The sequence below is a fragment of the Terrapene carolina genome, unplaced genomic scaffold (genome assembly GCF_002925995.2).
Source record: "Terrapene carolina triunguis isolate 2854851 unplaced genomic scaffold, T_m_triunguis-2.0 Scaffold62, whole genome shotgun sequence".
Classification (NCBI taxonomy): domain Eukaryota; kingdom Metazoa; phylum Chordata; order Testudines; family Emydidae; genus Terrapene; species Terrapene triunguis.
In genome coordinates, this window is record NW_020664413.1 from 30,048,015 (window position 1) to 30,065,648 (window position 17,634).

General features: G+C 39.2%; 1 protein-coding gene across 11 annotated transcripts in view; it reads right to left on the bottom strand.

Moving 5' to 3' along the window:
- BAZ2B (bromodomain adjacent to zinc finger domain 2B) overlaps positions 1 to 17,634 on the bottom strand; it is a 279,323-nt gene that overhangs the window by 105,821 nt on the left and 155,868 nt on the right. For 9 of the 11 annotated variants that reach the window (XM_029910477.1, XM_024219234.2, XM_024219214.2 and 6 more), the window contains 6 exons: positions 10,534 to 10,749; positions 7,093 to 7,491; positions 3,484 to 4,102; positions 2,891 to 3,184; positions 696 to 756; positions 445 to 553 (listed from right to left, as the gene is read on the bottom strand). In XM_029910477.1, coding sequence (XP_029766337.1) covers positions 445 to 553; positions 696 to 756; positions 2,891 to 3,184; positions 3,484 to 4,102; positions 7,093 to 7,491; positions 10,534 to 10,749 — 1,698 coding nt within the window. Of the gene's footprint in view, positions 1 to 79; positions 182 to 444; positions 554 to 695; positions 757 to 2,890; positions 3,185 to 3,483; positions 4,103 to 7,092; positions 7,492 to 10,533; positions 10,750 to 17,634 lie in introns of all 11 variants that reach the window. The other 2 variants (XM_029910480.1, XM_029910478.1) reach the window with 2 other exon arrangements.

Sequence of the window (17,634 nt, forward strand, 5' to 3'; positions counted from 1 at the left end):
CGTGTAGTAAAAATTACTTCACCTAGATTTATGTTACTACTCCTCGGATCAAAGACTTTACTTTTTAAAAAGTGGATACCTGCGGTCCATCTCTGGCTTCATAGAAGTCACCCACTCCTATTTTTGCACTGAAGCTGAAATTGTCCCTTGAGATATCCATTATTCCATTTCTGCTGAGATACTGAAAAAATCACATATTTTTCCACTTCAGGTTTTAAATAATTACAACCCAGCTTTGATGTACAGCTAACGTCAGGAGTCAAATGTTTTGTACAAATGGTATGCCTCTATAGGAGGTCAATTTAGAAACAGGTTAAGGTACATTAGCCTCACATCACAAGACATTTTGTATCAAGGAACTTTATTTGAGGAAGAAGTGCACTTTTTTATTGTACACATGCTTAATGGTACCAGAATGCACACAAATTGAAAAAAAGTACGTACCTTTACTACTTCAGGATACTGTCTCAGTTTCTTTCCACATGGTGCATAATATGCTACTTCTCCTTGAAGGCGACCACCAAAATTCCTTATTCGTGTTTCTCTTTGCCAGCTGTAGTAATAGTAAATATAGGTGTGTGTTAACACTCATTTCTTGAACTAATTTATAAACATTAATTTATTAATTTTACATTAAAATCAAGAGACAAATATAGACAAATTCCAAATGCTGTTCAAGTAAATATAAAACATACCCATACTCTAAAGGAATACGCAACTCTCGTTCGTCTGTTACTCTTCGCCTTTTTGAAGTACCTTAAATAGAGTTTAATTGATTAACATTGGAAAGCAATGAGATGACAGAGAATTGGTTTACTGAAAACATGTATTCCATTACTCAGATCCACAAACCAGAAGAGCAAACACATTTTATCCATCATGTATACGACCACACCAACTGATTTGTACCCACTACTTTTTCCAATAGGCTCTCTCCAGTCAAAGACTTCTGAGATGTGAGTACAGTAGAACCTTAGAGATATGAACATCAGAGTTATGAACTGACCAGTCAACTACACACACCTCATTTGGAACGTAAAGTACACAATTGGACAGCAGCAGACACACACACACACACACACACACACACACACACACACACACACACACAGCAAATATAGTACAGTACTGTGTTAAACAAATTACTAAAAAAAATAAAGGGAAAGCAGCATTTTTCTTCTGCATGGTAAAGTTTTAAAGCTGTATTAAGTCAATGTTCAGTTGTAAACTTTTGAACAACCACCATAACCTTTTGTTCAGAGTTACAAACATTTCAGTTACAAACAACCTCCACTCCCAAGGTGTTTGAAACTCTGAGGTTCTACTGTACCTCCTTCTCTGCCGTAGGCAATGAAAGGTGGGCATCCTTGCAATGAAGAGATGTCAAATTTATCAGAAATTAAAGTATTTACAGTCTTATTTACATTTATTTCATATGTCCTTTCTCACTGAGTACCAGCTTTGGGCAAAAAAATAAATACATGGACACTGCTTTCTAAGAGTGTGCACTTTTGATGCAAGTAAACGAAAGACAGAGGAGCAGTGGAGACTGGATACAGGAAAGCAAGGCTAAACAAATCTTTTTAGGTGATTGACTAATGATATGATGGACAAAAAATAACCTTTGATTCCAGATTGGTGGATCTGAGTAGGCAGAAAGTGTTATACCATATACTAAAGAAAACATTTAACATAAAACGTACATCAGTGCCATATATAAACAAAATACAGACAAACATGGGCATGCCAGTTTTTTGCACGGTGTGTAAACTTATGTTATTAAATAAAACTAGTGCCAGCCAATCAGAATGCTGAAGAGCAATATAAACTTCACAGGATCAGAATTCAGGTTATTCATAAGATACAGTAAATCTTTATAAACTGTAAAACCAATAAGCTTGCATCTAACTGAAAGAGCCAGTCTGGATAATAGCAAACAACTTTTCATTAATGGTTAAGCAAGCAACTCTTATTTCACCGCACTCTAAATATTAGGATAAACTGGTTTCTGATTCAATGCCCCTATTTAAAAAACAAAACAAAAATATTTATTTTCATGAGAAGTAAGTAGCACTTCGCTAATTAGCAACCAAGAGACTCATTTTGATAATTATTGAATATTATGAATTAGCAAGTAAGGGAATGACCATTTACGCAAAAAAAGTTAAAGATAATACATCACCCAACAAGTGTACTTAAAATTTACTTATTTAAAAGTGTGTCATAAATGTATTAATAAATAGTCTATTGTGAATTTTGCAAAAATAATGAAACTTGTAATACAACAACTCACTACAGTCAATACTCTTGTGAAGAGTGGGTGAGATGGGCAGTTTTTGGTGCAGTTTATAGTATGTACATTGGCAAGGTTCTACTGTAACTGGAATAGAAAAATACTACTGCCTAGGTCTTGTACCGTAGATCTCAAAGTACTTTAGAAAGGAGGTCAGTATCATTATTTCCATTCTACAGATGGAGAACGTAAGGCACAGGGAGATGAAGTGATTTGTCCAGAACAGAACCCAGACATCCTGAGCCCCAGTCTAGTGCTCTATCCACCAGTTGTCACATTGCCTCCCAGAATGCTTACAGAGAGTAATGATCACCCCAGATGATTTGAATATAAATGCCATATAAAGATCATATAAATTGACCTTAGCATTCAGGTCCTGGTCCTGAAAGGTGCTGAGTACCCACAACTCTGTTTGACTTCAGTGGAAGTTGCAGGTGATCAGTACCTCTATGGATCAGGCAAAGGAGAGGAAGGTCAGTATCCAATTGCAACATTGTACATTATGGACACTATTATCTTGATTACACTTTCTGAAATACATTTACGAGACACGTTTCTCAGACACTACACTTTGTTATATAAAAGACAGTAAGATACCACAGTGTGTACTTGGAGTAAGTGTGGAAGAAGGCGTCCCAAGAAAAACTGGTGACTGGGATTCAGGACATAAGGCAGCAGGAGCAGAGCTTGGAGTCTTTACTACTTGGAGATTAAGTGGTGTAGAGTGAGCTGTGAGACTGATGGAAGAGCTTTTCACAGAGGAAGATGTTTTATTCAGTTTCAGTGGCGTTTTCTCTCCCTCAGTATCGGTATCAGATTCATCTTGATCTTTGTCATCCTCATCATCATCTTCAGACCCTTCTGTATCTGACTCTGAATTACTGTCAGACTCTGTGGGAAAACAGTAACAAATACAGGTTACAACCGGGCAACCAACAGCACACTGAGAATTGTTCATTGTAGCTTTTTGTCATTCTAGCATTCCTCAAGTCTGTGGATACATTTATTAAGAAATGTTTTAAAAGGATGCCTTTTAGTATCATTACAAGATCATCGTGAATTTACCCAGGCTTTGACATGACTGGAACCAATACAGAACAAAGTAACTCAAGGAGTTGTGGGATATGTGTTTCTTCATACAAAATTTAGACTAAAATCTTTAATTTTTTTATGTAGAAAAATCAAATAACCTGATTGACTATCATCAGAATCCTCATCATCTTCATCTTCATCATCGTCTTCATCATCATCATCGTCATCATCATCCTCTTCATTTGAGTCATCAGAGTCTTTACTACTAGGAATGTCTGAATCTGTTCCTCTAAATTGTTCCACTAAAGATTTTGAAGAATGAAGGCGGTGCTGTGTTTTTACTGCTGTTATTGCATTATTGCTGACGGCTTTTTCCTTTCCCAGACCAGGTAACACAGGAGAGGTAGAGGGCATAACAGGTGTCCGGTTACCAGATGTTTTTTTCCCACATGTACTTACATTTCCTAGTGAAGAAAAGGGGGCACTGCTAGAAGTAGCTATGTTTTCATTTATCTTGGGCTGGGATTTAGATTTGGTTGTAAGTGCCAGCGGTGCTTCCTGGATGACACTCTGAATAACTCCATTGGGTTGGTGATTACTTAAAAGTGCATTTGTCAAGAATGGATTAGAATGGTTGTTTTCTTGAGATGTGTGTTTTTGATGAGCTGGTAAACTACAGGTTGGTTTTGGACTTGACAAAGCTGTGATAATCTTCTTCAGGTTCTTAGAGGATTCTTGTTTCTTTAATTGTGCTGGGAATGTCTGTTTATACTGTTCCTGTAGAAACAGAGAGGCAAAAAAATAAAATAAAAAAAGACTGCATCTCACAGGGAAAATTGTATTTGTTTAGTCCTCACAATTTGCATCCACAAAAAGCAGTTTTAGTAGGTGGGAGGGAGGGTAGGTAGCTCGAGAGCTGGGTAGATGACCAGGTATCAAGACATCTAGACTCTCCCTAGATTTTTCATGATAAATCAAATAAAGAAAGATGGCTGTCCCAGGGATTCAAGATATTAAGCTGATGGGAACAATGGTGCAAGCTTTTGAAACTTCTACTTCAGTCTAGAGAGCTATTTTCACTCTTATCACCTGCTACAGTTATAACTGGAAACTGAGAGTTTACCTCTTATGAAAACAAGTCAATAGAAAAAAAAATTACATGAAACAGGACATGCCCAGTGTAGCGTTTATAAGATTTCCATAGCAATTAAAGTAAAAATCTTGGTTTTCTTATTGACACACAGTAAAAGTCATACAAGTGGATGCAAATCAAATTGTTAGGCAATTTATAAATTTTAAACAATAAATATAACACAGAATACAATAATGGCTACTAAAAATAACAGGAGATAAAGGGGATGGCTGGAACAGGAAAATTTGACACAGGAATCAATGAGAATATGTTGAACCACTGGGATCATTCCAAAAAGTGTTATGCTAGAACACCAGGTTGTTGTTATAGAGACCAGCAGTGGCTGAAAATGCTCAAAGGCAGCATAATTATCCCTTAATTAGGGAAACAAAGACGCTCTTGAAGTCACTCAACAACAACCCTTTTGGAGTGCATGGAGCGGGACTGACAGGCTCCAAAGGGAATCCCATTCCATCCATTTTAACCAGAATTAAATCCTTATCAGGGTTCCTCAGAGGTTCACTGTAGACCTTATACTGTATTTATTTTCATGGCTCTGTTAAGGGCAATAATACCACCTCACCTTCCCTAGGGGAAAATAATCAATGAACATATATAAGCAATATTCATACACTAATGAGAAGCCATGATTACACACTAGACATGGAAAGTGTTAAAACTACATTAACAATCTGACTGAAATCACGAGAAGCAAAAGAAAAAATCCTCAGGCCTGACTGTCCCATAGGAGTACATTTTCAGTGTGGTGCATTGATTTTTAGCCACTCAACTCCTTAATAGGAGCTGCATGACAAAATCCCTTTCTCTCTTTTGTTGCATTACATGCTGACAAAGAATCGGGAAGTTTATAACCTTCATAATCCAGCAAGCTGAAGCCCTTCCAGATGCACTTACATTGTCTTTAGCATCTCCTATTTTTATTTTTTTTTTTAGGATAATAAGATATTATAGTATTTCAGACTCGTCAGAATTCTGATGCCAAGATAGAAGATATGAAAAAAATATTCCTTTACTTTTCTTAGGCCTGGTCTATACGACAGACCTATATTGGCATAACTACATTGCTCGGGGGCATAAAAAATCCACACCCCTGAGTAATTTAGTTATACCGACCAAACCCTCTATGTAGACGGTTCTTTGTCAGCGGGAGAGCTTCTCCCGCCAACATAGGTGCTGCCCCTCGGGGAGGTGGATTAACTATGCCGACGGGAGAGCTCTCTCCCTTTGGCATAGAGCGTCTTCATTAAAGCGCTGCAACTGTGCCAGTACAGCATTTTAAATGTAGACTTGCCCTTAGTGTATGTCAAACCTTAAACATCGCCTTAAAACATGAGTTTCTATTGTTTTATTATTAGTATTACGGTCCTTTTCGCCCCTCCCCCCCCATAGGTCAATGTTTGAAAGCCCTACTGGAGCTTGAAGAATCTCCCAAGTTTTTGCCTTTGCTAATTTATCATGGGTTCTCCAATGCAAAAATCCAACCTAATGATTAAGGACTGGAATCTGCTCCCAAGAGAGCCAAACATTTCATGGGCTGCCTTCAGAAAATATCCATGTCATAGCCCCCATTAGTTTAGGACAATGATTTCAGGTGAGACTCACGCTCCTAATGCTAACACACTACATTATTCTTGTATTGCTGTCTTAGTGCTAGGTTATGGCTCCCCCCATTACACTGGAGAGCATTCACACAAATAGTCTCACTGGAGTCAATGGTTACTTGTGGAACTAAGGGCCAGATTTTTAAAGGTATTCATGACCTAAAAATATAGATAAGTAACTAGTGGGAGTTTTAAAGTGCTGTAGCCACTAACTTCTATTGATATCAATGGGGGATGACATTTGTTAAAGCTACTAGACATCTAACTCCCACTGATATCAATAGAAGTTAGTGGCCTATATGCTTTAAAAATCCCACTCGGCACGTGTCTACATTTCTAGGCACCCGAATATCTTTAAAAATCTGACCCTAAGAGTTTACCAGCATGAGCACTGGTTGCACAATATGGGCCATAGTGACTTACTGTAAACCTTGTGTGGCACTTTCACTGGCATTCTACTGACATTCAATGGACTTGTAAGAGACCAGTGTCAGCAGAATATGAGACTAATCAACCTTGAAACCAAATATGTTCTGAGAAGCAACTACTGTGGATACTTCATGAACACGTTAGGATACGAGTTGATTTTTCCAAGATATTGTTTCAGAATACTAAAAGGCACTGCTAATTTACATTACACATTCAGCAAATAAATAAATAAATAAATACATACATACATACATACATACATACAAACAACCTTTTACCTAAGGCTTAAGATTAGCTGTTCTAAAAGGCAACCAGATAGCTTTAGAAGTGTTATTAGTGCTCAACCACAAACATAACCTTCACTAATTAACATCGTTCAAAAATCCAAGTAGATTTTTTAAAAATATGCCAAGATTAAGTCCTGTGTAATTTAAAATAACCAATATAATTGTCCCCCAAAATCCGGATTTTATAACAAAGGGCTTGAGAAACATAATGCTATCATTTGTTAAGAAGGACATGCATATGGACACTACAGCTGTAGAACAAAGTCAAGTATTGCTAAGCCAGTAATTTCTACTCACCCGTTTTGATCTTACATCACTGTTTAAAGGGCTAGATTCTTCAGAGGTATTTTTATTCCCTGGTTTCAGTAGATCAGGAGAAGGAACTATAAGTTTTAAATAAGTTTCCTTTTTGGCTTGATTTACCAAAGACAAAGGTTTCACACTGGGCACCAATCCCGTAGACTGTATTACACTTGTGTGTTTGTTCACAGATTCCTCCTTTGCCTGAGAGCTTTGGAAAATAAAGGGAAGCTGCTGTGACAAAACCTGAGGCTGCTTCTGCTGGGATTGGAATGACGAGGGAGTCTGGGAATCAGACACAAGAGGTATCTGCTGGTGTATTCTCTTTTCCTGGGACTTTTCATGTGTTTTTTGTCCATCTGCTTTCATGTCTGTTACACCACTATGCATTAGCACCTGTAAAATATATTTTACAAAATTATATAGATTACACTAGTCCATTAAATATTTAAGATGACAAATGAAATGTTATATAATTAATCTCCATAAAGCAACTACAATTTCCTCAAAACAAGGTAACTAATTTATTTTAAAATAATCTTACAATATATTTGATTGTTTGATCTTTTTCCCATAGGAAGTCACTGTTTAACATAAAAACAAGGCCAAAAAAAAATCAGTTGTTTTGAAATGTATTCTTGATTATAAACCTAATGGAATGGTAAATTTCTTACCTGTTCATTTCCTTTCTCCTACCAACTTCCCCCACAATTCTGATATGTATGGACTATTCCCCTTCTGTCTGCAGTTTCCCAAGGCAGTTCAAAACTGTAACAATCTCTGTGCTAGCCATACCCCCTTCTCCAACCTGCTGCCAGATGATTCATTCGAAAAATGAGTAAAAACTTCACAGAATAAGATTAGTAAGAATAACTTCAAAGCCAACCAATAAACTATGTACAGTAGGCTATGGCCTACAGGCATAACTACCAAAATTAAACATTGTCCCTTGGCTTGGAAGCCAGCCAGGGACGGTAGTACTGTAGCAGAAAGGAAATAATTAAGTAAGAAATTTACCATTCCGCAAGCCCAGTGTATCCCACAATTCTGATATAGATATAGATAGGAAGCAGTGAACAGCCAACAGACGTAGAAAGGGATAGGAAATACAGAATGAGATAAGGAAGAGCCCCTGGAATTAACTGGCAATGCTATTACTGAATCCTTGCATGCAGCACCTTACTGCCAAGGGAGGCTTCTGCAGAAGACATGAAGTCCACTTTGTAGTGTCTAATAAAGATGTTAACCGGTGAAGACCACTTTACTGCTCTGCAGATCTCTTGTGGTAGAAGCACAAGCTCTTTCCGCCACAAAAAGTCACCACAGATCGAGCACCTGACGCACTGTATGCCTTTATGATGCATAGCTTGATCCATCTAGCTAGTAATAACTTAGATACGTGAGCCCTTCACATGAAAAGTGACAAACAAGGAGCCCGATCTTCTTGTCAATTAGGTGTGCTTGATATAGAACTTCAGTGCTCATATAGAAGAGGTAATAGTGGTAGCGCCACACTGGCCAAAGAGACATGGTCTTCTAATCTGATAGTACTGAAATTGGAACCCTCACTTCAGCTACCAGTGAGACCAGGCATCGTTTACCCAGGCCCATTTCTTCATCCAGACCATTTACAACTCACAGCATGGTTATTGAAAGGAAAGTGTTAGCTTGCACTGAGGTGATCTTCCAAAGCGATTGGAACTGTACTCTCCTGCAGCCGAGCTTCAACACTAAAGGCCGACTCCTCTGTCTGGACTAGGTTTAGCTCATGGTGTCAAGAATACAAACAACAAAAATCCCAAGGATCCTGGTATCCCAGTTATCCTGGACTTGCTTTATGAAGATGTAGACAAGGGATTTCAGCCCACCACAACAGTGCCAGGTGTCAATATAGTGTCATATTCACAAGATCCTCTGGTTCCCTAAGAGAACCCTCAGGTATCCAGATTTCTCAGAGCAGCCACACTGGCTAAACCAGGGGCAAGCAAACTTTTTGGCCTGAGGGCCACATCGGGTTTCCGAAATTGTATGGAGGGCTGGTTAGGGGAGGCGTGACCTGGCCCCCACCCCCTATCTGACCGCCCTGCTTCTCGCCCCCTGACGGTCCCCCCGGGACTCCTGCCCCATCCAACCCCCGCTGTTCCCTGTCCCCTGACACACACACCCCGGGACCCCTGCCCCATCCACCCCTCCCTGTCCCGTGACCGCCCCCGCTTTATGCAGTGCCTTGAGCCCTTCAGATAAATCTTCCTCAATGCCCTCCCCCTCAGAGTCCCATTCTCCCAACCTGGGAAATGGGGTTTCATTGCCAGAGTTCCCTGATTCTAGCTCTGAGAACAAGCACTGCTTCTCTCCCTAGGGAGTTTAGAGGGAGACCTGGAGCCCTTTACAGGTTTTTTCTTTCTGGTCCTGTTCTGCTCTGGGACTTCCCCCCTGGACTGGCTGCTTGAAGTCCTCCTAGTCATTGGAGTCTCTCCCTGCTCTGCTTTGTGTCTACAGATTGGGCTTTTCTGTGTTGGAGTGGTGCTTTCTTGGAGTATGGGGGGGACCTGAAGTGCCTATCCAACTCACAGCCAATGCACTTGCCGTAGAAGGGCTGGCTGGCTCAGAACTGGCAGGGCACATTTCGCCTTCTGAAGAGCCTGTAAAAGCTGCCTTGCAGACCACCACTTGGATTTAGCTTGGAGTTAGCATGACAGCTCTGCCATGCCAGGGGCAGAAGAATCCCACTGGGAGACGCTGAAGTGCCAGCTCTGGTGGCTGAGACCATCCCACAGCCCAACGCTTGATCCAGAGGAGGGAAAAGAAAGACAGGCTGCTTACTTTTGCTACTGTCTGGGAAAAAAGAGATAAAAAAACAACCTGTCAAAGAAAATTTGGGAGCAAAGTGAACCTCCACTTGACTGCTGCCACAGAGGCAGAAGATCAGGCAGTAGGCTAGAGAAGGGAATCTGGCTAACACGAAGCTGTGCTACAGCTTTGAATGGCCTCTGGAAACTGCAGACAAGAGAAGAATAGCCCATACCCATCAGAATTGTGGGAACAGAATATTGAGATTCCCATCCTGCTTTACTGGGTCTGGGTAGGGTAAAGGCTAAGAAAAGAGCAGCTATGAACAGAATGCAGTATCCATGGTGACATACAGTTCAACTAAACTTTACAGCACAAAGTACTTAATTTGTCTTTACATATATTATATATTTTCCAGTTTATAATAAAAATTACCTCCAGATCACGCATTTCCTAGAAGTTAACAACCAGCTGAGTTAAGGGCGCTTTTTACCCTGAGCAAGCCATTGACTGTCAGAAAATGCCCTTCCCTGCCAGGTATTACTTCTTGAACAATGCCTCAGCTGATACAAATCTGAGTTTAATTTTTCAAGAGTAACTTTCAGTAACAAGATTGCTAGCCGTACAATCACTATACAGCTATCATACCTTGTTCTTGTTTTTATGTTGTGCTTCATTCTCTGAATCAGAATCATCATCTTCACTTTCTTCAATGCTTTGATCTTCCTCCTCCTCCTCCTCCTCCTCATCTTCCTCTAGATCATCTGAGTCACTACTACTAATGCCTTCACTTGAGGTGTCCGAAGAGGAGCCTGAATCACTATCACTATTGCTGGAGCTTTCTACTGCTTTCTTTCTTGGTTTCTAGAGAGAAGATAAAAACTTTATTAATGGGTAATTTTTAATTTGTTACATCATCCATCTCTTCTTGACATGGTCTTGACTAATATTATCAGCAATTCTCTAATGCACCTTATTCTCCTGATGTTCTTCGGACAGAAGAAAGAGGGAACTAGAAAATGAATAAATTAACCACATCTGTCAAGGATACATCATTGATATTTTAGAGACCTGTATCCCACTGAATGCGAGAACACATAATGTCATCAATTTTAAGGACGATATGAGAGATTCTTTGTGTAACTGCCAAATTCAGGCCTAGATAATTGGGTGACCACACAGAGAACGTATGTTCTAACAAGCCTGAAAACAACAAAACCTACAATAAGCTGCATCAAGGTATTTCAATAATCGTGCTATGACAATTTGGTTAATCTGTCTTTGTAAATCATATTAATTTTGTTTGATATTGTGGCCCCTCTATGTTTGTCTGTGTCAGACTGCAAACTCTATTTTGAACGAGGGGCTGGTTGCCTTCTCACTTCCATGTTGGACTTAAATGCCAAGGGGTGCTGAGGGGAGGGGCATGGAATGGAGCCTACAAGTCTGTCTTTGAAAGGGACTGTAGTTAAGGGCTATTAACTAGTATAGTGTTTCTATTGCTTAGTACTATAAAGTTGCATGGCATTTCCAGGAAGGAAGAGATGGCCCCTGCGTCAAAGTGCTTACAATCTGTAATAGGCAAGAACAGGAAACAACAGACAAGAGAAGGTAGCAACAAGGTGACAAAAATACAGGAGATGTGAAATATATATTGAAACTTCAAAGAACAGATTTTCAAATGTGATAGATGAGGCTTTGAAAGCTAGCCAAACAAGTGTATTTGCTTTAAGGAGGGACTCTAAGTATGAGGACTCTTGGAACATTAAGACAGGGATGTCATGTCAGATGTAAGGGGCAATGTGGAAAAAAAAGGCATGGATGCACTTAGGGCAAAGGCAAAAAGCATAAAGGCAAGTATTGGCAGAGTGCAAGATATAAGAGTAGAGGGTAGGGAGAAACAAGGTATAAGATGTAGGCAGGGACAGAGAAGTTGAACAGCACCTTGAAAGCAAGGATGAGTTGTGTGTAAACTAGAAAGATACAGATACATGGAGCACTGAAGAGGTCGTAGGGAGAATGAGATAGTGTCAGACCAGTAGGAAAGGAAAATAATTTACACTGCAATATGCAGACACGTTGAAGAGCAGAGCATCAGGGTGTCTGGAGAGAACAAAGTGACAATACTTTTAGGTTACAATAGTAATGGGAATGTCTAAGAAAGCATCTTTAGAAAAGTTTTTTTTCTTTACTTACTTTTTAAAAGAAATATATCAGAGGTTTGGTATAGTTAAGTAGCTTTTTATCATGACTACTGAACAGTAATCATATTACTGAAACAATAGGAGCCTGAAAAGAATTGAGATTTCTATGCTGAAATCCCAAAATTTGTTGTTTTAAGAGGATTTATTGGAATTAATTGTATGGACTGCTAATCATACTTGTGATACACCTGGGCTGAATTTACACGAGGGTGGAGCTATTTGCCATTTGCGATAGTTATTAAACACAGCATTTAGAACAAATGAAGTTTTAATTATTGGTCAATCGTAGTGTTTGCATTTCTATTATGGGCTTGTCAAGACTGGTCTGACTGCTTCAGTAGCTGACTCATGATACTTAAAACACTATAAAACAGGTACTTATATCCTGTGCAACTCGTTTCAGTGGAGCTGCTTCTGCTTACTCAAGGTCAGAATCTGGTCCTAGATATTTAGTGATTTAAATATGATATAAAGAGGATAAATGTCTTTATCTTCCTTTCAAATACTAGGCACAGAAGTAGGATATGTCTTCATGAAGGTTAAGGTCTTAAAATGAAACAGAATACCATGATTTGCAAGCAGTAAAATGTGCAGAACTTCCTGAGATCAGATATATAGGACAGTATTTAAAATGGGTGTTTACCACTCCATGATATTTACCTTTACTGTGATACTGTCTTTACAACACCTCTGTCAGTAGAATAAGAATTACTCGAAACAGTGCAATACATTTAACTATTACAAATAGTAAATGCCCAGTTTTTAAATGATACCCACTGGATGTATGTTTATAACATCAGCTTCTTGAGCAACCAGAGATCCAGCAGGCTGATGCTGACAATCAACTTGAATGCATATAGCAGTGACACTAAGTTAGTCTCCCAGACCTGAAGAAGAGCTCTGTGTAAGTTCGAAATCTTGTTTCTCTCACCAACAGAAATTGGTCCAATAAAAGATATTACCTCACCCACATTGTCATGCTACAAAACAGTCAGGAGAAAAGAGTTTGTGAGTGGGTCCACCTCAGCTTGCTAGGGTTCATCTTCCCCGGTAAACATGTAAAAACTACAACTTCCTCTGTGTGCACCCAAGTTCTAAAACATGTTAGCTACCTCGTTTTTAAAAGCACACCTTTTCATACTGTAGACAAGGCCATAGGGAAAGTGATCACCCTAAGAAGAGGGGTCTGGCATACTCTTATGGACAATACAACAGCAAGTTCTTGCAGACAGATGAGATAGAAGCATGACTGACAAGGGAAGGTAATTAAACATGCTCAGTTCTTGGTTCTGAGGGTTTGAGTGTGATAAGCACAATAGATGAAAGTAAAGGAGGAGCATGGAGTATATTCTATGTACACCTCTACCTGGATATAACTCGACCCGATATAACACGAATTAGGATATAACGCAGTAAAGCAGCGCTCCGAGGGGGCGGGGCTGCGCACTCCGGTGGATCAAAGCAAGTTCAATACAACATGGTTTCACCTATAACACAGTAAGATTTTTTGGCTCCCGAGGACAGCATTATATCGGGGTAGAGGTGTATAAAAAGCAGACTCTCCAGTAAGAAAAGAGGTAGCTGCTTTTGGCATACAACTCAATATTCTGCCACCAAATGTCTAGGGACAAATTGGGAACCTCACTGCATTGTGAATTACTGTTGCAGTCATAAGAGTCTCAGCTTGTAGGCTATTCAGGCCCCTTTTGCAATAGGTAAAAGCCAATAATGGTTGGACTGGTCACATTTCTACACAAGGGACACCAATTTAGTATAAAAAAGGAGAAACAGCATTGTGTGTTTATGGGGTGTGGGGGAGGGCATAAGTGCATTTAGAGGGTTAGAAAAGGGTAGGCTTGACCAAGGAGTTTCTGCAGAAGACAGCATAAAAGATAAAACAGCTAAAATATGCAGACAAGTGGACAGCGAAGAAATAAAAAAATAAACAGCAAGAGAGAGGAAATTGTAGGAGAAAAATAATCTGTAAAAGGGAAATTTAAAACAAAAAACAAACACTCATGGGGATGTCTCTAAAATATTTCCTGACAAGAAAAGAAAAGCAAGACAATATAGAAGAAAGAAGTACATCCATACAATACTGATTTTTGCACCATTGTCTTATCTGAAATATACTAGAGAAGACTACAGAGAGATTTAAATTTGCCAAGATATTGCTCAGAACAGCTACATTCTTAAGGAATATGCAGAAGAAGATTTAGAAGTAGGTAATATAAAAGTTCTTTCAGGGAATTCAGAAGATATAAAATAATAAGCATATGAAATTAAAGAGCCAAATTCTACTCTGACTAGCAATCCCATTGAGTTCAATAAGGTTCTAAAGGGGAACCTTGGGCAGAATCTGGCCCCAAGTAAACAAGCTATGTTATTTGAATTAGCCTAGATTGGCTGTGTTAACAGAACATTTCAATTGCTCAGCAAAATACCATCTAGACTGAAAGGAATGAATAAATCCAACAAGCAGTTTTTCGCCCCGCAAGATAATGCTTGGTGAGGTGATGCCAGAAAGTAGTTTCAATACTTGACATTAAGTGGTATTGAAATTTATGAATCAAATACAGCTGAAAAGCCCAAAAGTGAACATTACAGCTCTAGAGGGTGAGGGATGTAGCAAAAGTGTATTAAGCCACCTTTGCAAATCCTGAATCCTTTGACCAGCAAGCCACAACCTGACCTGGCACAAGGCCATAGAGTTGTTCTCTCTCACACCAGCTGCCATTGGACCCAAGGGACTTCACATAAACTGAAGATGAAGTAGCAACTCCCTGATTCTGCCTTCTTTTCCTCATCCACCCTTCCTATACCAGGTTGGGAGAACTGGGGTGCATGCCAGCCCTGCCCTGCCCAACCCAACTAAACCAAAAAATTCCTGTACGCCCTGGGAACCCTGAAATAGATTGTTCACCAGTTTTAAATGTTTTGTGTTGCTGGAGCAGCACAGCAGGCTGATGAATCTGGCCCTGAATTTATACTATGTAGTCTACTTCTTACACTCAGTTAAAGGTGGAGGAAGTCTTAAGGGAAGAGAGAGATCACTTGATCATTGCCTGTTGGTCCACTCCCTCTGGGGCACCTGGCATTTACTGTTTACTTACACTGTGGGAAAACTAGAAAAGGGGTAATTTTAGCCTTAGTGATGAGTAATTCTGAGATCATCTGAGATAAAGATGTGGGAGGGGAGTTAGCTTGCCATCACCATTATATTATGTTTATATTTAAGAGCCTAACAAGACCAAAACAAGAGAACAAAGAGATATACATTTTCAGTAGAGGAAATTCTATAAGAATGCATGTAGGACTATAAGAAACAAAGGGTATGTTTACAACGCAAAACAAAAAACCCTGCAGAGGTAAGTTTCAGAGCCCAGGTCCACTGATTTGGACTCGCCCTATGGGACTAAAAATAGCAACGTAGATGTTCCTGCTCAGACTAGAGTTCAGGTTCTGAGACCCTTTCCTGCCCCCCCACCAAATTTCAGAGCCAAGTCTCCAGCCCAACTGAAAACATTTACAGTGCTGTTCTTAGTCCAGTAGCGTGAGCCCCATGAGCCTGAGTCAGTTGACCAGTCTCTGAGACTTGCTGCTGCAGGGTTTTTTTGCAGTGTAGCTATACCCAAAGGCATAGAGCCAACAAAATAGGGAACTGAAAACTGCTCGAAAGAATGAAAATATAATGACTTAGGGTTATCCTTGTTACCTATCGATAGGGTGACCAGATGTCCTGATTTTATAGGGACAGTCCCAATTTTTGGGTCTTTTTTTATATAGGCTCCTATTACCCCCTACTCCCTGTCCTGATTTTTCACATTTGCTGTTTGGTCACCCTACCTATCGATAACACATTAGGAGACAAAAAACCTAGTGTAGATGAACAAGAAAGTGCAGATACATTATTTAAGGACATATGCTTAAATTAAAATGTCAGTTACAGAAGAGGACTATAACCAAAGAATGAAGCTAAAGAAACAGAAAAACAATATAAAAATTAAAAACAAAAATTTTTTGAAAGACAATAACAGAGATGTAGGTAAATAAGTTGTTTTAACATAGATGAATAGGGAGTATAGTCTCTTATAGACAGTAAGAAAAATTAGAAAGCAAGGTAGCCAATATTATAAATTAAATTGCACCTTATGTTTCAAAGCACAGAAATAAGAAACAGCATTTCCAAAAGGAGCAACAAAATACTGAAGTTGACTAAATTTATGTCTGAAAAATTCATACCCTTATTATTTACCTCAACTCTTGTCCTGATCTGACCTTACTAGAAGTGTAAGCTCTTCACAGCACAGAGCTTTAACAGGGCTATATAGAGAATTGTCACCCTTAAATCCTGACATGTTTTCATCAACTTAATAGATATGTTTACCTCAGTATCTGAAGTATTATCTGAACTTCCTTACTATAGGGAATACTACATTTACAGATACACAGTTACTACAAATATAGAGGCAAAGTTATTTAGTTATCTAAGGCAACTGGCAAGTAATTAAGTGACCAAATTCCGTGGACATCTTTGAAAATATCAGCCTACGTCTCTCAAAATACCTCAGCACTTCTTCTTGATTCTACTTTGCTACTGAACTAGAAAAAATGACCATCTTCACACTTAATCCTTTTATCTTCAGACAAGGCACCAACACCAAAAATAGCGAAGTACTCCTTTGCACTGAAGGTCTGATGCGATCTTCACCTTTGCCCATTTATTTTCCTCCAACGATCTTCCATGTGCCCAACAGATCACTCAAAATCCCACCCTAATCCCTTCCCCCATTTTTAACTTCAGTTCAACTCCTCAACCTTTGAGTTTCTATTTAAAATGCCAAACACAAAAGTGAGTAAGTGACACAAATGTAACAATGGCGCCAGGTAACAGGTGAGGAAACTGGTGAGGGAAAAAATGTAACAGAAGAGGGGATTTCTGAGTTCTTGTTTATAGCTTTCTGTATATCTTGACACCAGTGGCTTGAAATCCAATTGAAATCTTCTATTGATAAAGGACTATCAGGTCCATGGTACTGACCCAAGCATGGATCTGAGAAGAAGAGCTCAGGATGGAGAACACTAACTGGGACAGAATTAGAAAGTTCTGATTTAAAGAAAGTCAATATCATTTAAAAAAAAAAGAGATGAGAACCAACAAATATCGGGTTACATTCTGAGGGAAATGACAACAAAAAATTTTTGACAGACAAAAGCTCTGGACATTCTGTAATTTACCCAGCTTTGGATGCAATAGTGAAAACAGTCAATTTTTGTAAGCAGTATACATGGTAAACTGTCTGAATAGATAAAGAACTGTCTTGGTTTTAAAGCCAAGTGATACTTGGTGAACTGAAACAATAGAGGTGGAAGAGCAGTAACAGAACAAAATCTACGATGATTCAGAACTGATAGTTAAAGGAAACAGACAATATAAAGAAGAGGGGAGGAGGGACAGTGAAAATCAGAATGATTTCTTCAGATTAAAATCAAAGGTTGATAATTGGCTTATCCAGCTCAGTTTGGAGACTGAGGCTTAGGTCCA